The sequence below is a fragment of the Filicampus tigris genome, chromosome 6 (assembly GCF_054856515.1).
Source record: "Filicampus tigris isolate MCC_2025a chromosome 6, RoL_Ftig_1.0, whole genome shotgun sequence".
NCBI classification, from domain to species: Eukaryota; Metazoa; Chordata; class Actinopteri; order Syngnathiformes; family Syngnathidae; genus Filicampus; species Filicampus tigris.
Genome location: NC_141222.1, coordinates 26,031,927 through 26,053,953, shown reverse-complemented (window position 1 = coordinate 26,053,953; position 22,027 = coordinate 26,031,927). Strand labels below are relative to the sequence as shown.

Genomic DNA, 22,027 nt, shown 5'->3' with positions numbered 1-22,027 from the left:
CGCCTGTCTCAACAGCTCCCCAAAACCTAAGGTCGCCTTTGGAATTACCCTTGAAAACCTGAAGTTCTCCCAGAAATTCAACACTTACAAAATGATTCATATCTCAGCCCCTTTAGCAGACAGAAACATAATTCCAAAAGAATTAAAGAGCTTAGACATGTGGCTTTCACATAGGCAGAATTTATTATTTACTGTTTCAATCGAAGATGTAAAAATAACGTGTCAGTGCAAGAGAAGCACTATTTTAATTTAAAAAAAAAATCAAGTGGTAATTACCTTCCTCTGTTACAAAGACGTCAATATCGTCATTGTCAACTAACCATATCATATCACGTTCGACTGGTTCCACTGGTCGTGCGCGTCGTCTATATAGCACTGCCGTTACTTTTCAGAGCTCCCGGCGATCGACGGCGTCCGCCATTAGCCTACCTACGGCTCGAAAAAACGACATCCTCCGCGGTCTCGCAACACCGTCACGTGTATATTCTGATGCATTGAATTGTCTAAGAGACGGAGAATTGGATTAAAAAAAGACACCGACGTATCCGCTCTCCCGGCTTTAAAGGTAGAATGACGCAACAGCGCTCCCGGCTCTAGTGGTAGAAACGCGGTTATGCGCTCCCATCCTTAATGGATTAACACGTCAATTGGGGTCGAGATACTCAGGTGTGATCTTTTTTATGTCGAATCTGAGTTTCAAACTTTCATAACGTTCTTAATCATTTTCCCTATTGTCAAAACTTTGGCATCACTGGAGCTCGCTGGACGCATAAACAGACAGAATAAAGCAAAATTCCTTAATTTTGGGGGGGACCAGTGATCGTCTGATTCCTTAAAATAAAATCAATCTTGTCCACCGATCGCATCTCGCTCCGTAGAGGTCTGAAAAAGTCAACCACTTTCCTCTTCTGCTGTGAGATGACTAATAGGCTTTTCGTTATTCTTCGAGGGAGCTACTTCATGTGCTGTTAAAATAAGCCATTTGTATTGTTTCGCAGGTATTATTCTATGTTTTCTAATAAAATAACATTTGAACATTGAAGGTGTATGCTGTTGGTTATATAGAAAAATCGGGGTCAGCAAAAATGGGATCAGCATTTCAGGCTTTTTAAAAATCAGTGATCAGCCAGGAAATATTCGTTACTCTTTGAGTACTCACCGATACAGAGTACCGATACATCTAATTAGTTTATAGTTTACTATTTTAAATCGGCAAAATACGTGTTGCCTGGTATTATATAGCATTTGCTTTCCCTGCCAAGAAGTTTCAAAGTTGCAATTAAAACTAGGAGACATGTTCTACGTCATCAGTCGTGGAAGGTGGAAAATGTGAATGCAATGACGCTTGGAAAGTAGCCGTCCCGCTGCCACTCAAAATGCCCCATCAAGGTTGCGGCTCGTTGAGTGAACACTTTGGACAGCCAGTCAGTGGCAGATACACACATACTTACGTTTTGCTGCCAGACGCACAGTTATTTGCATTGTCTTTAAATAGGCGAGACAACCTGACATGAAGTTAGAGCGTCTATCGTACGATGTAATCTTCTATATTGTTTATATCATTACATTTACCTTGCCGCTTTTGGGTACTCGATAAATGGTACAATACAATACAACATTATTTATATAGCGCATTTCATAATAGCTACAGCTGTAACAAAGCACTTTACGTTACAATAACAAAATAGCAATAATATAACAAGCAATAAATTAAAACACAAATTACTATATACAGTGGTACCTCTACTTATGAAATTAATTGGTTCTGGAGGAAAGTTCTTTACGAGAAAATTTTGTAAATAGAGACTTGTTTTCCATGTAAATGCGCTAATCCGTTCCAAGCCCCCCAAAATTTAGACATAAATGTTTTATAAAGCATAAAAATGCATCAAAACATGTAACAAGTACATGTTACAATTAGATGTTTGCACAATAAATGAGAGTTGTGCATAATGTAAAAAAACTAAGAATTGAGTAAAGAATAAAAATGATTATCATTTGCCTTTTAATTGCTGTCCTCATTGCTTTTTGCCCTCTTTGGTTCATGTTCTCTCTCAAAAGTTGTTTTTGCCTGGCGTTTTGTAAAGGTTTGATTTAATAACGTGGCGACTGTCGATACATTCCGGTCATATTCTTTGGCGAGATCAACCAAACGCATCCCCTTTTCGTACTTTTCTATTATCTCTTGCTTGGTTTGTATGGACAAAAAAAAAACAAAAAAAAGAATATTTTCTTTTCTTTTCCTCGTTTCTCCACTTTCTTGGGGTCCATAGCGAATACTTCAATTCATGTAAAACTATCGGAACACCTCATGGCCCCAGGGGCGAATGATGAGGACGATTTGTAAACAAGTAGAGCATCTTAAAATGAACCCTAAAATGCACTGGGAGCCAGTGAAGGGATCCCAGAATTGTTGTTATGTGCTCCGTCTTCCGGGCTCCACTTAGGAGGCGAGCGGCAGTGTTTTGGACCAACTGGAGAAGCTTGAGAGAGGACTGGCCGACTGTTACTTGAAGCACTGTGTTGTATTTATTTGAATTCTTTGCACTTTACTGCAGTCCTTGAAGAACGGCACTACTATCACATTTTTAGAATGGTATTTATTTGGCCCCTAGTTATTTTTTATAGGGATATCCTGATCACACTTTTTTGCGTCCGACTCTTGAGTGCAAGTAACTTGATTTTGAGTATTTGCCGATGCTGAGTTGCAATCCAAGCCCTCTGCAATGCATTAAGAAGAAGAAAAAAAAAGTTTCTCCAACTGTTAAACTAAAGTAGCAGTTGGATTATGCCGGGCTTGATTGGTGATGCCTGGACCGTGAGGTGCAACAATAACGTTAAGCAAAAACGAAAGTGGCTTGCTGTGTTACCATCTTGGATGCTAAATTACTGGAGCATCATTGCTATCTAGGGCTGGGCCATATATCGTTATTGTATCGTCATCGAGATATGAACATTCTAGATATTAATATAAAAAATTGGTGGACTAGCCACGCTTATGCTGCATGCGCAGCTTTAGGCCATCCAACCACATACCTCCTCCAGTTTGCCGTTGATCGACAGAGCCAGACTATCATCTTAGGGAGGGAGGGAATGTGGGAGGGGCGGAGGTAGGGAGGCGAGGGGCGAGAGAGGGAGAGAGAGAGAATGATGTACAGCACACACAAGAAATCCATTTCCTTGTCTACAAGACACAGCCGCATGTCGTCAAGCCGTGGAAATGCAGTATATATGGTTCACATATTGTACAGTTGCAGTACAGTGTGAAATGAATTCTTTTTTTTTTTTTAATTTATTGCCCAGTACTCCAATGCTAGGTCAGCATAGCAACAGAGCTAATCCAACATAAAGGTTTTACGCTGCATGAGTGTACGTTAGTAAAATCTCACTCCTCGAAGCCTTCACAGAGAGTCCTGGCCGCTGACTTGGCGGCCGAGGTCCCGAGCCGATGATGTGGTGGCAGCATGTTTTCGAAGCCCTCGTGGTTGACGATTGTGCGTTGCAGGAGTCGCTACCGTTACACAATACTGAACCCAGACATCAAAATAACATTATAAAAACTCTAGGCGTAAATGCCACGGTGGATGTTCCAATAGAACACTACGTATTATACAGATAGCGTAACCGTTAAGGGTGGAGCTTGTTGATACTCCAGTTTTTAAAAAATTCAGCCCCAGGGTCAGTTTAGTACCGCTGCTCATTACCCATCCTTACTCATTTCGATGTTCTTATTCTGCAGCTCAAAGTCAACCCCAGCATCACACCGCAGTTCACAGAAGGACCGGTCAACGCTGATTTCACCGGAGTCCTTCAGGTAACCGTGTGTTTTGTTTATTTTTTTGTCCATTTACAATTTCCCTCCATTGGAAATAAGAAGGAAGTTCTTGTTCGAGTTCCTCCACCCCTGACCTGCCAGCAAGGCTGGTCCAAGATCTGCCGTTTTATATCGATATCTGTTTGCCGTTGTCTGTTGATTGCGCCTCATGCCAGAATCTGTGAATCTTTGCTGAATGACGTCGGCCAGGATGACTTTGCAAAAGCGCCATTCGTTTGCTGTCTGCTGGAAAACGTCTCAAGTCTATAAATAGTCGCTTTGTTTCAACACTTTACCTCCACACCTGGTTGTCATGGTCATGAAAGCCCAACTCGACATGACTTTTTTGTGCTTGGAGTCAGATAGACCATAGACCTCAGCCCAAAGGTTCCTAGACCTTTCGAAAGTCTTCTTTTGACCCCAGACAAGTTCTCAAAGACTAAACACACAACGGCCCGCCAAATGATTTCAATGTAAAGTACCCAACAGGGAATCACATCTCAAAAAATAACTTTACACGCCTCCTCTCCACACTAGACCCCCTTCACATTCGGCCTGAACCAGCGAGCCCCGTACACGGCCGGCGACCGCTGCCTCCTGTGCCGCTGCGAGCGCAGCAAAGACGGCTCGTGGCCTTCGGAGGCGGGAGTCCCCGAGCATCGGAACGGCGCACCCGAGGCTGGCCAGCCGCCCGCCGGGCTCCCGCTGCCAATGTGGGTGTGCTCGGACTGCCGGCGCACCGTGGAGAATGAGGACCGGCACACTGCGCTGGAGCAGCTGGGCGTGAGTCATTGTTGAACTTCAAAAAAATGTGAAACGCTGAGAACCTTAATTTATCGCTATTAGTGATCGCCATAAATTTCAAGTCGACATAAGCTGTGAGCATATTTACTCAGTTAAACAAAGCGGAAATATTCTATATTCCGACTTTATTTTGTTTGCAAGTTGAAAAATTACCGTAAACCGAATTTAAGCGTAAGGAATAAAAAAATGACAGAATAATCCGGCTCAACACACATAATTGACGTGAACATAGGCCAAGGTTTCGTCTAGACCAGCGTCCTGAACTAAACAGCGTCAGATTTGTCACTTTCTGTTGTTATTTAGGACGTCACAGCATCTTTTTGTGGGAAAAAGCATGCTGTTTGGCACGTTTTGATAGCGGCTGTCTATTTTTTTTTTTACCCGCTCCGGGCGGAGGGGAGTATACAAGGCCAGTCAGCTCAGACATTCCTCATTTTCCACGCTTTTTTCCGTGAAGATTCAAAATGTTGACGGTCACAGCTGCATAAGCTGCTGTCAAGAAAACCCGAAGCAAATAGGGATGAAACCCGCTCAGCATTAGCGACCTCATAGATTTGACCGTAAACAAGAAACTTTTTGTGAACGACGAAGCTTGTTTAACAATAACCTGATTAGTTATTTTGAGTTGTTGTTGTTTTTTTTGTTTTTTTTTGCCTCTTCTGGTTCTCATTGTGTGATGTCATCGTAAGAAACCACAAGGCAATGCAACCATACAACGGGAAATTGAGACTATTGTGACACAGGATAACAGTACACTTGTGTCTATCCTGGTTGCTCAGTCTAATATGGCCTTAGTCGACATAGTAATACTGACACCTAGTGGCATCTTATAAATATACTACTCTGCCTTTGATAATGATAAGAAGGAACAGGGAAGGCATTAGCAGAGCAATACTGTCCACTAGGAAATCTGTACACAAGCCTCAGTCCTGGCTATTTAGTCAATAATAATTATACAGTCAAACCTTTGGAGGGAACACTACATACTCTTTATTTTTTTGGGGTGTGTGGAATTATGTCAACTTTGAAATATAAAAGGTTTCACAAGGCCTGATGTGCATGCAAAGTTCAGTGAGTTTTTGCGCATGTTTAAACCCTCAAAGATGCGATTGTTTCGGAGAATGGTAACCATAATTTCTAGAAAAACCCGAGTAAGATTGATTGCGCGGAGCAGAATGAGCAACATGTGAAGGACATGTCTCTTCTCCGCACGTGTTTTGGTTTCTCCTTTGCATAAAGGCTGTCTTTATATTTGACGCTATAGGGAGCAAATTGATGCCTATGAAACTAAGAATAGAGGAGGGAACAATCTTGTGATAAACCGCAACATCAGGCACAAACGCTCCGTTCTTCTGTGTTGGGGGTAAAATTTAAAAAAAAATTTAAAAAAAAAGGTGTGGCAAGGGTTATCTGTAGTGGTAGTATTGCTTAGCGGCTATTAATTAGACCGCAAACCCAATTTCTACTCAAGAAAATAGGTCATCAAGTGTATGGATCATGTTTTACAGATCGAAGAGTAGACTGTCAAATAGTAACGCTTTATTGACTAATATTCGGTAAAGTTTAGGGCTGTCACGCTTTTATTATTTTGATTAATTAATTGATTCTGTGTGTTGAGTCAGTGCCCCCGCTGAAGCCATCTGATCGGCATAGGCTCACAGCATTGCATTTCCTGTTCTATGGCTTTCATCACACTGAAGGGAAAGCGTGACCGTGCTGTTTGCTTCTCTTCCAGAGTCAGGACTTTCTTTTGCACTTGCCCGTGGGTAACGGCACCCTGGGCTCGGCGGACGCGGCGGCGGCGACAGACAGGCTGAGCGCACCCACGCCGCCCATGCTCCCCGCCCCCGACCTTGCCACGCCCTTGCCCGGCGACGCCGTGTGCGGCTGCGAGGCCTGCAACGAGAGGCGGTACGTTACTGGGGGGGGGGGGGGGGGGGGGGGACAACAATACCTGCTGCTCCAGTGTACTTTATTCTTAGTTATCTGTTTTTTTTTGTGACAGAGAGATCTCGGCAGAGTCGGAACGGGAGTCGCAGCAGCTACAGAAGCACTGGTCGGAGGTGCGCTACCTGGTGCGCTGCATCTACCGGCAGGCCGGGACGCCGCTGGCGGACGACCGTGACCAGCCGCTGGAGCGAGACAAAGACGGGATGAAGGAGCTGGTAGACAGGTACTTACCCAACTAGATTATTTTACACTGAGAAATTTGTTGCGTAACTTAAAAATAGAAATTTGTTGTTAATCGCAGGGGGTTACCACCCTCGCAAGATACAAAATCCGCTAAGGAGTGATCAAATGTTTATTTTATTATTTATATTTTAATGCACGTAAAATCAACATATAGGCAGGTATTGCTTAATCAACTTTGGGTTGCTATCTTCACTGCACTGTAGTATCTGTGATTTATGTATTTATTTTCTCCACTCCCTCGATATTGCGCTTACGATTTAATATGCAATTATTTCTCCAAGATCCTCTTCCCATGTATTTTTTTTTTTTTAACAAAGACAAGTAATAAATTATCTGTATTATGATAAACAACATATTTATTGTATAATGTCTTGTTCATATAAACAAATGAAGCATGCGTTAAAATGAAAGAGTTCATTTATCTGCTTCAATTACATTTGTTATAACTTACTTGCCTTTGACTTGCAAATTTTAAAGCTTTCGATATGACAACTTCACAAAACTCTACCAATCAATTGTGGCGTAAATAATCAGTAATCAGATTACAAAAATAATGCAAACAATTTTAAAGCTGTATCACTTCAACTTCAAAACAACACCTGGACTGCACTTGTTAAGCACTGAAATTATGTAGATGCTATCAAAATGAAGATAAATATATAAATCAACGAATATAATCTACTGTACATAATAGATAATAAAATGCAGCCTTTAAGATTCATACTACATTGCAATGTCAATTTAGATTCGATTAATATGGTGACATAATCATCCTCCGTCCTCAGACTCTGCGAGAAGGACCCCTACCAGTTATACCAGCGCCTGGAGCAGCAGGCCCGTGAGTACGTGCTGGAGATGAAAGTGCGCCTCCTCAAGCATCTCTCGGCTGGCTCCAAGACGTCCACGGGACCCCCGGGGGTGGGCGCGGTGGCGGTAGCCGCGGCCGCCGCCCAGGGTCCCCCGCAGGCCCACCAGTTTGTGTCCTTGCTGCTGGAGGAGTACAGCGCCCTCTGCCAGGCGGCGGGCACCATCAGCGGCTTCCTGCTCACTCTGGTCCGTTGCTCGGCTTCAGCCTTTTAACTTTCATGAGATTTGATGATGTTAAGTTTGGTTTGTTCCCCTCGCCCCTCAGGAGAATGAGCACCTCCAGAAGTTCCATGTGACATGGGAGCTGCACAACAAGCACCTTTTTGAGAATCTGGTCTTCTCAGAGCCCATCTTGCACAGCAACTTACCTGCACTCGTTGCACAGCTCAAGTACGCTTCGTTTTTCCGCCTGAACGAATTTGACAAATATTAAAAGGGAAGTCAAGTCCAAAAAAATTCTTCAATAGGACAAGTGGTTCAGAAAATGGATGGATGAATAATTTACTCAATGCTCACTAATCTAAACATGGTATTGTGAATATTTCTTTATTGGAATATGAATTAAGCAGCAAAATCCATCCATTTTTATCCATCTCAGGTGACAACTGAAAATGACCTATCACGGCTCACCTGTGTTCTGTGACATTTGCAAGCTGAGCCGCGATTGGTTGTTACCTGAGCCCTTGATAACTGAGATGTCATTTCAAGTATCAAAATGGCCGCCCCTGAATTGGATTAAAAATGGATAGATTTGGCTGCTTAATTCATATTCAATAAACACAATATTAATCCGAATGTCGTGCTTAGTTGGGCTAAAGAAATGTTTTTGAGTTAACTTCCCCTTTAAAGAAAATATAAAATGTTGGAAAAAAATATATTTTTAAAAAAATATTTAGAAAAGAATTTGCACGATGTGTAAAAATATTTTAAATGATACATACATATTAGACAGTAATATAAGAAGGAAGAAATATTTCAGAAAAATATTAGAGAAAAAATACGAAAAATTATTTCTGGCAGACACATAATACAAAATGAACTGAAAATAATACAAACTATAACATGTGAATATAACACACAGTAATTGAAGAATTCCAAAATATTTGACTTAACAGTACTGTCAATAAGAAAATAGAACGTCTGTCATTGAATGCATTGCATGTTGTAATCTTTTTTGGCATCTTTTTCAGACACGGCACCGCCTCGCACGACTCGTACAGCGAGGACATGTACCGGACCTTGCTGGAGAGCTACCAGCGGCTGGAGCAGGAGATGGCCAGCGTGGCCGGCCAGTGGCAGGAATGCGAGAAGAGGATCGACGACTACGTCGACGAACAGGTACGCCACAATACTTGTCGAAGGCATCCAGCGGGCTTTGAAAAAAAAAAAAAAAAAAAAGCATTAAGATGTACACATTCTGCTCTTGCAGTTACTGTTCAAAGTGGAGGGCCAGAGTTTTACCAACCAAAGATCAGAGCTGCACAAGTCGCCGGTTGGCAAAAATGTAAGATCCCATTTTCACCATTTGATGATTGAACTGAGCACATTTTTTTTTAAACTGCCAAACATTTCCTGACCCTAATGTTTGAAAAAAAATCCAAATAAATTCCTGGGATTGAATGGCTGGACTGTGAAAAGAAATGCATGTGTCAATGGCAGTGAATGAGTTTTGATGGTTCGTGGCTCCCACAGACTTTAAAGACAAAACAGCGAATACTCAAAGAAGACTGGGAGTTCTTCAAGCAGCGGCGATACATGGAAGAACAGGTAGGACACAAATCATTGACTGACAAATGTAAGCGTCAGGTTTTGATGCGTTTTGTTGTCTTCTTGGCAGTTGCCCAATAATAAGAAGCTGCCCTGTGGAGACAACTTCACGGACACCATGAGAATGCTCTCGTCGCGTCTCAGTATTCCCGACTGTCCCAATTGCAATTATCGCAGAAGGTATTTTTCATAATTGTAGCTTTCATACTGTGTATACTTTTATTCTTTTTAAATGTATTTGTGTATGTGTGTTTTCTCTGTTTGTGAATTTTCTATTTAATAGTTTTGTATTCAGTCTTAAAATATTTTATTTTCTAATACAGTGGGCCCCCTCTATTGGCAAAATAAACAAATATGGTAATGTATTAGGTTTTTTTAATCGCCAAAAATGATTGGGAAAAAAATAGGTAAAAACCTCCAAGAAAGGTTTTCCACAAAAATCGGGGATTGGCTCTCCCCCACCCTAAAAAGGTTTGACATTTTTAAACCAAAGGAGTATGCGCATATACTGTATGTACATTATCATTCCCCAGATTTTGTCTATTTAATATTTTTTACCTACCTAATCTTTATTACTATTTTTTGGTGTAATATTTGTGTATTTTTTGCGAAATATTTTTCTTTTGAAGTATTTTCTTTTTTTTTTCCCCCACAAAATATTTTGTATTTTTGCTAATAATCCCATATAAAATATTGCTTTTTTGCACCTAATGATTTGCGTCATGCAGCTCCCATGATCAAATCCCTGACAAACATTTCTGTGATTAAAACGGGTATTAGACGGACTATAATGCTGATTTGAAATTCATAGAATCAATTGTTTTGGCCCCCCTGCAGGTGCACGTGTGACGACTGCAGTCTCTCGCACATCCTGACGTGCGGCATCATGGACTCGCCCATCTCGGAGGACCTGCCCATCAAGCTGCCCCTGCAGGGCGACGCCCCCCCACAGGACTACCTGGCCCAGGTGCACCCGCCCAGCCTGTCATCGGGCAGCTCGCCGTCGGGCTCCAACACCAGCTCCCCCATCACCGTCCAGCGGCATCCCCGACTCATCCTGCCCACTGGGGACGCCAACACTTTGTGAGTCTGCAAAAAAAAAAAAATCAATATTTAATTAATTGTAACACAATAAAAGTATTATTTTTATTAATTGTAAATGTAAGTTAAAATTAAAAGTAATATTCCATAACATTTAATAATTCTTAATAATAGTAGTGAAATGTTTAAAATAAATCAAATTTTTTAAAAAATTAAAGTTAATCAATTAAAATTGTCCCCTAAATTATTATTAATAGCGAAGAACCACAAAACGTCCCTTAAATCATAATAATTGTTGAAATGTAATAAATACTGCTTCAAATACTGGTCACTGTTTCAGGAAGTGCGCTCTTTGCGCTTTAAAACTGAATAATGCATGTGTGCCACAAGGGGGCGCTAGTGTTGCTATAATGCTTTGGCATTAGGTGTGCGCTTACATTTAAGGTCATTTTATTTGTGACTCTTCCTTCCGCTTCCTCCACCAAGTGTCAGCGATGACGACGAAGTGCCTCCAATGTCCGCCAAATTCGGGGACATGTACCCTGTGAGCGGCTACCATGACAACGGCGTGGCGGCGGTCAACGGACATCGCGGCGACGTGAACGGCAGCGGCGGCGTGAGCACGGCACAAAATGCAGTGGTAAGTTGCGCGCTTCTGTTTTTGTTGCACGCCTCCCTTATGTCAATCTTTTTCCTACGGCAGTCACCTCGCATCAGCAGCAGCAGTAGCTCATCAGACGGCGACGAAGAGGAGGGGAGGCGGCAGCAGGAGACCAACAGTCCTCCTCCATCGTACAACCACCAGCAGCAGGTACCAGCTAAACTTAATTTATACAGTACGGAGGCCTTGGCGGTGTATTGATTTTATTGATTAGTTTGAGTTTGTTCCCAACAATTTAAAAATTAAAAAAATGAGTTTTTTTCTCTTTTTTCTGACTGCCAAATATATTGGTATGCATTGTTGAAAATGTTGTGTTTTCTAATTGTTTGGAGTATTTTTGCCGTAATTATTTTTTCTCCAGGACTGAATTTATTCCTAATTTAAGATTTTGTTTTTTGTTTCTTTGTTTTTTAATAATCAAATTTTGCTTTCAATTTCTAGTAATTAAGGACTTTCTGTGAAATTTTTCCTCACATATTTTTGTATTTCCAATTTTGGGGTGTTTATATTTTGCCTCATATTTGTCAAAATATTTTGTATTTTCGTATTGTTTAGAATTTTTTTTCCTCCAATAGTTTGTTTCCACCCTAATTGAATTTCTCCCCCAGTACTTTACAGTAGTAGTTTTTTTGCTTTTTTCACCTCTATTGTTGACTTTTTTTTTTTGCTTTCCCACCAATATTTTCTATTCTTGAAATATTTTCTTTTATTTTTCTAATATAAAAACGTGTATTTTTTCATCAAATTTTTGTTTTCCTTCCTAATACATTTGACTTGTTCTAATGAACATTTATATTACTTTATTTTGAGTCTTATGTTTCTGCACCCCCCCCCCCCCCCCTAAAAATGGTGTGTTTTTCATTTATGATTGTTGTATTTTGATCGTCTTTGTTTCAAGTGTTCCAGTTTAACACCCTCACTTACGTTATTACAAACGTGTGTCTCCACCAAAAGGTAGAGCAGGTCCAGCATGCGTGCGAATGCCACGTATGTAACCAAGACCCCGCTTCTGCCAACATCCTGGGTCCGGCCGGGTGCCTCCCCCCCGGGCGACTCCACTCTGCGCCTCCGCCCCCTGCCATGGGCCACCAGTTCTTCACGGACAACGGCAAGTCCACGACGACCGGCCCCGCCCAGCCCGCCCTCCACCTCTACCCGCACATACACGGACACCTACCGCTGCACAACTTCTCCCGACCGCTGCTGCATCCCACACTTTACCCTCCGAGTCCTCCGCTCACGCACAACAAGGTGAAAGAAAGTTCGGGGGAAATGCCTGGCGACCAAAGAGTGTCGTTAGTGTCATTCCATATATTCCCAACCTACTAACAGGTGTTCCGTTTCCCCTCTCCAAGCCTTTGCCTCCCAACCTCACGACCAACCACTCGGCAGCCAAGCAGCCGGCCTTCAGCCCCACGCTACCCGAGCATGTGTACCAGAACAGCTTCGGTGGCGGCGGTGGTGGCGCCGGTGGTGGAGGCGATGGTGGAGGCGGCGCGGGCGACTGGAACAGCTCGCTGCAGTGCCTCTCGCTCAACTTTGAAAGCCTTTGGGACGCCGCGGTGATGAAGAGCTTGGATCAATCGATCAGTCAAGTGCTGCTGCCGGAGTTGCTGCAAGGTGAGGAGGCGCTCTTGACTGGCCAGAAAGCGCCAGCACGCCTTTGGCCAGTAGGTGGCGGTATTGTCTTGCTGTCGTCTATGTATGTCACTTTTCACAAAGCCATGACGCACCCCAAAAGAAGAGCAATGTTTCTTGCAGTTCTTCTATGACAGCGATGGGCAACTTGGCGCTCTTCAGTGGCCCTTTGATTAATTACACCCCCGAATTTTTTTTTTGTTTTTTTTTTAACTCAATTTTTTTTCTTAAACTCCAAATCTTGTAAAATGAGGGAATACGGGAAAAAATCAATTACTATTGGGGGGGGAGAAAAAGAAAATCGGAGTATATGCGACTACGACCGTTAGCGGACCACTGTAAACAGACCCCAGACACAAAATATCTTCCTATCCTAACTTTGTCTGGCCTCAACAAATGTTTTCCCTCCTTCCCAGGGGAAATCCTGGACCCTCCCCTCGCCGACGCCCCCCTCCCGCCAACGCCCGCCGGCCCCCAAGCGGACCACCACCACCACCACCACCACCACCACCACCCCTTGCTTCCTGCCACCCCTGCTCCCCACCCTTCCTCATCGTCATCCTCGTCCCTGTCCTCATGTTCGTCGTCCGAGGCCCGCGAGCAGAAAAAGAGCGGCGCCAAGAAGAAGTGTCTGTACAACTTCCAAGATGCCTTCATGGAGACCAACCGGGTGGCCATGGCAACATCGGCGTCCATGGCGTCCGTGTCGTGCACCGCCACCACTGTCCAGTCAAGTAATAACCTACCTATCCACCTAGCATCTAAAACCTCTTTAGGTAATCTGAGACTAGCTTAGCATTTACACAAAGAGACGTTACTCCAGAAATGTTTCGGAGATTGGGTTTTCAGGTTAAATTTCAGGAGAACCCTCAAATGTGAACTTAATTGGATCTTTTCTGTGGTTGGGTTACTTTTCCATTGATCGTTTGTTGGGTGTTCCTTACTTTCCAAGATAGGTAGACAGGGGATAACCTTATGCTCACTACACATTTTTTTTTCCTTCTCTTTATTTCGAACATTTAAGATAGAAATAAGATAAGAGAAAAAAAAATCTGAACTTTTATCTCCATTTCATCAACAAGATATTACAATACTTTCCAATTTTCGGCTACATTGGAACAGCGCTACAAAAATGGGTCAAACACCTGGTGTAAATTTAATATTTAGACTTGTTGGATTATTTAATAGTTGGGCTTGTGTGTTCAAAAGGTTAGAGAAGGTCAAATTGAGTTTGCCTGTACAGATTATTGTTTGTTTTAGACTCGTCCTGAAATTTCTGCAACTTTATTTAAGTAGTGTATAGCTTGTAAATGCGTGATGCAACAAGATGTACCGGCGCTTGGACAGTACTTGCCTGACATTTGAGGTGTGTCTGGCACCAAGAAGCCTGTCGATCCCAGCGACCTTTCACACAATTATGTTAACCCATTACCCCCCCCCCCCTGTCGCTGTACTGTACTAAATCATGCGTCATGGTTACCACCTTGGAAAGACGCAGTCAAAGAATGATGACTCATATCTTATTAGAAATGTGTTATACGCTGTGGCGAAACATTTCCACCTTAAAGGACATTGTGGAAAAGTGACAGCATTTTTGGTGAACTGCATATAAAGAAAAAAAAAAGCTGGGCCACTTTTGTGCAGGATGCAACTAACTGTTATTTTGATAATCGATTCATTTGTAAATTAATCAATGAATCTGTTTTTGGTTTTTTTTGTTTTTTGGTTTTTTTCCCAAAAAGTTTGGATTTCCATCCCTTTATTCAAAAACAGAACATGTTAAATTGGCAGTGCCGAAAATGCTCAAATGTAAATTATGATTCAGTTACAGGTTTGGTGTGTAACATTCGTCAGAAAATTGGCAAAAAATGTACTGTTTTCCGAAGTAGAAGATTGCTAATGTCTTATTTAAAAAAAAAAAAACATACGCACACAAGACATTAAGTCTGCTTTAACAGAGAACTATGGAAATCTGAGAATATTTTCTGTTGAGAGGCTGAAATTCCAAGGATTTGAGCAATTTCAAGTTTAACAAGGTCTCGAAATGATAAATGAATTATCAAAAATATCGATCAATTAATTTGATAGTCGATTCGCTGTCGATTAATCGTTGCAACTCAAGTGTTTTGTTTTTGTAAGCGGCCATGACAGTGTTTATCATAGCTCAGGGAATTAGAATTAATTTCCTGAAAACGTATTGAGCTTGCTTATTTTGCCGCGTAAAAATAATGTACTTCTTTCATTACATAATAAAAATTTTATTTGTTTAGGTACATGTTAAATATCACAATATCAACATCGCTGTAGTCAAAATTGATATTGCATGTTTTTCCAATATCGTGCAGCGCTAGTATTAACTCTGTTCCTTTCAAAATGATCCCACTGCATTTTTAATCACCGATAGAAAAGAAATCATAAGAAAATAAATAAATAATAGATTAAAGGTAAACAAATAATTATTGAATTTAACATCAAAGTCAAAGCTAGGCAGAGCAGCAGCAATATTGGCTGCCCCTTTTTTTTTCTTTTTTTTTTAAGGGCTGAGGCCATGTATTTTCCTTATTTGGAAGAAAAATAAGCCTCCTATAATGTTTTTTTTTGGTGTTAAAAATGATCATGGGTCAATGTGACCCGCTGACAGCCCATGCGTCAAGAATTACAACCCGTTACCCAGTGGTCAAGAATAATGTGAATTGAGGCCTGTGGGTCAAGAGTTGTTGTCCTTGGGTCAAAAGTTAGAGCCCAAAGGTCAAGAGTTCCACCCCATCGGTCAAAAGATAAAAGGAAATGTGATGTAACCCTTGACACATGGTCTAATATGTCATATTAGACACCATGGAAGTTTTTCTTTGTAAATGGTAAGTGTACGTCTATGTTTCCCTGACATCTTCATGTCCTTTTGTCTGCCCAGATGACGTATTTCACAGTTTGGGTAAAGAGGACCACAGGCAAATCTCCCCAGCCGCCCCCCGAAACACGGCGCTGAGCCCCCTCCCGCCGCTCTCCGCCCCTTCCCTTCCGCCGGCCCCCGCCACGCACCTCCCCGCTATGGTGCCGCAGTCCTTCCCCAAAATGGCCGCCCCAGCGCCGGACCTGGGTGAGGTCCACCCCGGTTTGTGCCTCCCGCCGGCTGAGCCGGCCATCTCCTCGTCGGACGGTCCGCTCAGTGCCCCGCCCAGCGTCTGCAGGTGGGTCGGCATAACGCTTTTCGTAGGAGTTTGAGGTGTCCGAATGCTAGGGATGTAATGATTAATCGAAAATCGATTCGCCCCGATTAATCGATTCGATGAACCGAAAATCGAGTTGATTAAATAAATCAGAAAATGATGTCTTGACATTTTTTTTTTTCATTCCAAATGCGTAGCACATTTTGAATGTGTAAATGAAATTATGCTTTTGTGCCAATCATCATTGCGTATTGCGTTTGTGGATGGCTGCAGAACCACACTAGTGCACAGAGACAAGCATGATAGCAATTTAAAAAAAAGAATTGAATTGAAAATCGGGAACTGAACATCGAATCGGGGCTTGAGTGAATCGTTACGTCCCCACTGAATGCCGAATGTTGGGCGTTTTGTCCCGTCCGCCCCTCAGTGATCCCGAATGCGAGGGGCACCGGTGCGAGGGGAACAGGGCGTACGAGCACCCGCCCTACGACGGAGAGGAGAGCCAGGATGAGGACAGCTGCTCGGAACACAGCTCCTCCACCTCCACCTCCACCAACCAGAAGGAAGGAAAGTACTGTGACTGCTGCTACTGCGAGTTCTTCGGGCACGGCGGGGTGAGAAAGCAAGACCCAACATTTATTTGTCCATTCACATACACACATTTTTTAAAAGACTGTCTGTCCCTTCACGTTTACACATTGTCTCAACGGCTGTCCACTCACCTACAAGTACGTAAACATCTATCCAGGGCTGCAACTAGCGGTTATTAACACTTTCAATAAATTTTTGCTCAATTTTTTTAATCAGAGACGCAAGTAAAGTTTTACTTAATGATTGTTTTGCAACTTTTTGTCTTTTTTTTTTTGCACATCAGACTTTCATAATTATATGTACCCTAACCCTATGTATTAATATTTATGAATTAAGTGTCAAGTTACGCAACAGGTGGATCTTTTTTTTTCTTAAATGTCATAGCTATAGATGACAACACATGGTAATATACGTATTGCGCAAGTTTTTTATAGGTCAATCTTAGGAAGAAAAAAAAAACATCTAAAAACCTGAAGTGTTAGAAAAAGTCAACATTTTTTAAATCAGCGTCAAAAATACATATTGGGACACAAAACCGACTGATTTAGAATTTGCTGTTGACCAGTGCAATCAGCCCATCTGTTCATCAGTTGCCACCTTCAAATTGACAATGCAGTACTGTAATATTTGTGAGAAAATCTGCAAAAATCTTGATCATTGTGTTCTAATGTCGACAGCCACCTTCTTTAGCATGCTAGCCACAGGCCGTTACGCGTGACTTCTATTTCTTCTTCTTCCGCTTCCATTTCTTCTTCCACTTTCTGTAGGCGGTTGGTACATTACTGCCATCTTCTGGCCACCCGCAGTAATGTACCAAAAGTATTTGCCAACCGCCAAAAGAAAGTCAACACAATTAGGGAACAGACATTTTGGGTGCAGAGCTCTAATTTTGAAATATACCAATGGCACATGAGTAGTTGCACTGGCAGGACTACCCAAAACTATTTAAAAAAAAAAGTGACTTACAGTTATTCAGTATATAAATGTCAGTCTGCCTATTTACATAAAAAACACAGTATCCCACAAAAGTGAATACACTCATATTTTCATGGGACATAACACTTTGTAACAATTTCAAATGATCAATGCTCAGCTTTTATAACAGTATAAACTGTTACTGCCCCACCAAAATAAATCAGCCATTGTCTAAACTGCCGGCAACAAAAGTGAGTACACCCCCAAGTAAAATTTTGCAAAATAGGCCGAATTAGCCATTATCCCCTCCTCAGTGTCAGGTGACTTAATATTAGAAGGTCTCAGATGTGAATGGGAGTGCACATCTGTTAAAGTTGGTGTAGCGCTCTCGCACTCTTGTAAATTGGTCACTGGAAATTCAAGATGGCACCTCACGGAACTGTCTGAGGATGCTCTGCATAAAGATGGCATTTAGACGTAACGTAAGCATCTGTCCGCCCGGGTGTAAAACAGTAAAAAAAAAAAAAAAAAAAAAAAAAAAATCTTTTCCTCATCACTTTGTTCCTCGCAGCCTCCGGCGGCGCCAACCAGCCGCAACTACGCCGAAATGCGCGAGAAGCTGCGCCTGCGCCTGACCAAGCGCAAGGAGGAGCAGCCCAAGCGCGAGGAACAGCAGCCGGCGCCCGAGCGCGACGGCACGGCCGGCGGCGGCGTGGAGGACCACCGGCGGGTGGAGGATCTGCTGCAGTTCATCAACAGCGCCGACAGCAAGCCGGCGTCCAGCTCCAAAGCGGCCAAGCGGGCTCGCCACAAACAGAAGAAGATGGAGGAGAAGGCCCGGCAGGAGGCCGAGGCGCAGCAGGAGGAGCAGCGCAGGCGGCAGGAGGAGGAAGAGGCGGCGCTCCAGCGCGAGCTCCTCCGGCTGCAGGAGCACTGCACTGCCAAAAAGAAGAAGAAGGACAAAGCCAAGGAGAACACGGCGCCAACGCCAAACAACAACCCGCAGCCCCTCAAGCAGACGGCCCAGAACGTGCTGGACCACCTGAGCAACGGTAAGTCGCAGCTCCTCCAGAGCCTCATCTGCCCCAAGGACCTCCGGCCCAACGGCCAGCACGGCGAGCGGGGCTTCCCGCACCTCCACAACCACAACCACAACCACAACCACAGCGCCGACGTCAAAGTCAAAGCCAAGCCCGCCGCCAAGCTCACGGCGTGCGAGCACGCCCCCGTCAAGAAGGATCCGGAAGCCAACGGCGCCGTCAACCCCGCGGAGACCAAAGCCACGCGCGCCAGGCCCGTCGAGGCGCCCGCCCCTCCCTCGGAAGCCAGGAGCGGCAACAGGAGCGCCAGTGGCAAAAGGCAGCTGAAGGAAGACCACCGGCGAAGCCCGCCCGCGTCCAACCCCTCGCCCTCGCCGCCGCCGCCGCCGCCTCCGCCTCCTCACCATCAACCTCATCTTCCTCCTCCCTCCCAGTCGGAACACACGGAGCAGAACGGTAAACCCCCCAGCGCCGAGTCCCCCCAACCCAAAGGCAAAGCCAAGAAGAACAAGAAGAAGAAGGGGGACAAGATGAACACCTCCATAGGTTGGTGGCCATCTAGTCGCCGTTTCATCCCATCACTTGATTGAAGAATTCCATCGATTGTTCTAGTAGAACAAACAAAATAGCTCAAACAGAAATTGAAAAAACACTTTCGTTCACAAAATAAAATAAAAGCGAAAAATGATTTTAAACAAATACTAACCGATTATAAAACGATAATTACAGTAAATGTCCGCCATTTTCATCTTTGTCAATTAATAAACATGCGCTCTCATGGTTCATTTTAAATCTATTTATTTCCGTGTTGCTGTACATCGGTAGCTACACAGTAAGGAAGATCAGTTGTTGGACAATTGTAGTTTACTTTATTACGCAATAAATTTTTTTTTTTTAATCTTGCACTCGACAGATACTCCATATGCTAATTAGAAAAATAATAATCTAATAAGAACTAACCCGAAAAAAAATCGAAATTGACAAACTTTCTACTCATTAAAAGTAACTTAAAAAAATAAATAAGTACCTGTATATTGAAAATCCAAAACGACTATAATCCTGGACTGTGAGCAATTGATTAGTCATGCCTTGAAGCAGTGAATGCCAAAGGTCTGCAAACCGTTGCTTCATCTCTGCAAGTTTTGGGGAGTGTCCACGTCTACCACCTCCCAGCAAAATTTTCAATGCAATACATTTATTCAAACAAAGTTAAAAGTCACCATTAATTGTTCAGTTTCCAAGTTACTCGATCAAGGAAGTTCTACACGAATACCATGAAGATAAATTCATGGAAACCTTTTTTAAAAATTTTCCCCGTTCATCAATCAAGGAAATGTTTGTAAAATCCCAACCCTTGTTCCCTTAACAGATACGGAAGAGACTGAAACTGGAACGACAACTACCGCATAGAAGCAAATCCAATTGGGGAGTTCATATCCTCCGACCATTGTTCTAGTCAATAGAATAAATTGCCGTAGTGCAATAAACATTTTTAAAATAAGGATGCGTTATTTTTCCCAATTAATCAAGGAATGTTGTCAAATGTCCGTCCCTTTGCAACCTAATCAAGACACATAAGGCCATTAAACACTTAGAGTATTATTTATTCATGTTGCCTTGCTCCAAGCGTAATTTGACGTGTAAAGTAAAATAACAATACAACTTCAGAAAAATACTGCTAATAAACAAAACATTTTTTTGTGTGTGTGATGTGTTTAGATGATGTGTTCCTGCCCAAAGACATCGATTTGGACAGCACTGAGATGGACGAGACGGAGCGAGAGGTGGAATATTTCAAAAGGTACGTATGTTTCTGTTGGCAAGTCATTTACTCACGAATGTTGAGTGTTGGCGTTTTGTTTTTGAGAGCCATAGGAAATGGAAAGAAAAACAATTGTTTTTCTATTCCCAAAATGGAATCTGTCGCTGTTGTATGATAGATCTCAATGGGAAAGTCAAAGTTTGGCTAGCGTCACATTTAACAGATTGATGCTGGGGATTTTTTCACAATGAAGCGGTACAAACAAAAATACTCGAAGTGACAGTGCTGCATGAGTCAATGTTGCCAGAAAAAAAAAAGCCAAAGAAAATCAAAAATCTCGTTTTCCCATGAAGACAACTGCTGGAAACCTTAAAAACTGTCCAAATGATCCATGCTAACGATGAGCAACGGCGTCTTTGGTGATTTGGGAGTTCGCTCAGTTGACTCGTTAAAAGGGCAAAGAAAAAACGAAATATTTGCGCGACCACTGAAAAAGTTAAAAACGGGTCAAAATGATCAATGCTAACCACGAGCAGTGACGCCGAAATCCACTCACTTCAAGTTTTGGCAGAAAAAACGCCAGAGAAAAAGCAAAACAAATTGTATTTTATTTTATTACATAAAAGTGGGGGAAGGCAGATGTGCTTGCATGAGAACACAAAATTCAAATGAAAGCAAGCATAAAGAAGAGTAAGTCCCATAAAATTGCAATTTTGCACAAGTCGCTTGTGTTGCTCCAAAAAAATCAAATGCAAAATGTGCAATTAAAACCTTGTTTCCCTCAAAATATGCTGACTCAGAACTTTGTGTGCGCATTTGGAGACACATTTTCCTCAAAATGGCGTCTTGTTGTGTAGCGCCTCTTAGAATGGCTGCCCTATTTGTTATTAATCATCCATAATAATGTGTGTGTTTAGGTTCTGTTTGGACTCAGCCCGGCAGACGCGTCAGCGGCTGTCAATCAACTGGTCCAACTTTAGCTTGAAAAAGGCCACCTTCGCAGCACACTGAGTCCAGTCCATCCCCAAAACCAAGCCCACCACGCGTCCCCCTTTATACCTCCACTCGCCACCAATCAACTGTTTACCCCCGACTCTTTCGCTCCCCCGACGCTGCCTTGCTTTTCCTTCCTTTCCCCCCCCCCGCTTATGTTCCCCCCGACGGACCTGCTGAACTCGGAAGAAAAGCAAAATCCGGAATATTTTTTTTTTGTCTTCCCCCACTCGCGTGCTTGTGTGCTTTTTGGTCGGCCATTTTCTCTCTGACTGAACAAGCCATGGTCTGAAATGATTGCGGAAAAAATGGAAGAAAGATAATTATTATTGTTAATTAAAAAGCTGTATTTGACATATTGTGGCTTATTATCCCATTGTCCCATCCCCGCCCCGTCAACCCCCCACTACCTCTTCCCCCAAAAGCAGCGTCTCAAAAGGGGCTTTGGTCAGCTGGCGTCCATTCCCTTCACACCCGCTCAGAATACTTGACAGTTGTTTCTTCTTTTTTTTTTTTTTTAGATCATGTAAAAAAATGTTACCAGATGCTTTTTTTTTTTGTTTGTTTTTTTTTTTTTTCTGTTTTTTTGACGTTGCCTAGCCATCTTGTATGCGCGCACACGAGAGAAAAGAGAGCTCGCTATCAAATCGGTTATAGAGTGTCTATTGTATTAACACTGAAAAAGCCCGACTGGCTACTTTTTTTTAACATATTGTTAAGTAATATGAAATCATGTCTTTCTTTTTGAAAGATGGAATACACTATAGTATGGCA

The 22,027-nt window shown here is 42.7% G+C and overlaps 1 protein-coding gene across 2 annotated transcripts in view; it reads left to right on the top strand.

The window, feature by feature from the left end:
* Positions 1-22,027, top strand: part of fam193a (family with sequence similarity 193 member A) — a 23,310-nt gene extending 1,283 nt beyond the window's left edge. The window contains exons 2-22 of one of the 2 annotated variants that reach the window (XM_086032917.1): positions 3,740-3,814; positions 4,352-4,597; positions 6,354-6,529; positions 6,624-6,791; positions 7,597-7,864; positions 7,944-8,068; positions 8,869-9,016; positions 9,108-9,182; positions 9,371-9,445; positions 9,516-9,625; positions 10,283-10,528; positions 10,973-11,126; positions 11,190-11,297; positions 12,102-12,398; positions 12,503-12,767; positions 13,202-13,519; positions 15,697-15,973; positions 16,380-16,566; positions 18,030-19,044; positions 20,218-20,299; positions 21,178-22,027. In XM_086032917.1, the coding sequence (XP_085889043.1) occupies positions 3,740-3,814; positions 4,352-4,597; positions 6,354-6,529; positions 6,624-6,791; positions 7,597-7,864; positions 7,944-8,068; positions 8,869-9,016; positions 9,108-9,182; positions 9,371-9,445; positions 9,516-9,625; positions 10,283-10,528; positions 10,973-11,126; positions 11,190-11,297; positions 12,102-12,398; positions 12,503-12,767; positions 13,202-13,519; positions 15,697-15,973; positions 16,380-16,566; positions 18,030-19,044; positions 20,218-20,299; positions 21,178-21,271 (4,509 nt within the window). In that variant the 3' untranslated portion in view covers positions 21,272-22,027. Of the gene's footprint in view, positions 1-3,739; positions 3,815-4,351; positions 4,598-6,353; positions 6,530-6,623; positions 6,792-7,596; positions 7,865-7,943; positions 8,069-8,868; positions 9,017-9,107; positions 9,183-9,370; positions 9,446-9,515; positions 9,626-10,282; positions 10,529-10,972; positions 11,127-11,189; positions 11,298-12,101; positions 12,399-12,502; positions 12,768-13,201; positions 13,562-15,696; positions 15,974-16,379; positions 16,567-18,029; positions 19,045-20,217; positions 20,300-21,177 lie in introns of both variants that reach the window. The other variant, XM_086032916.1, reaches the window with a different exon arrangement.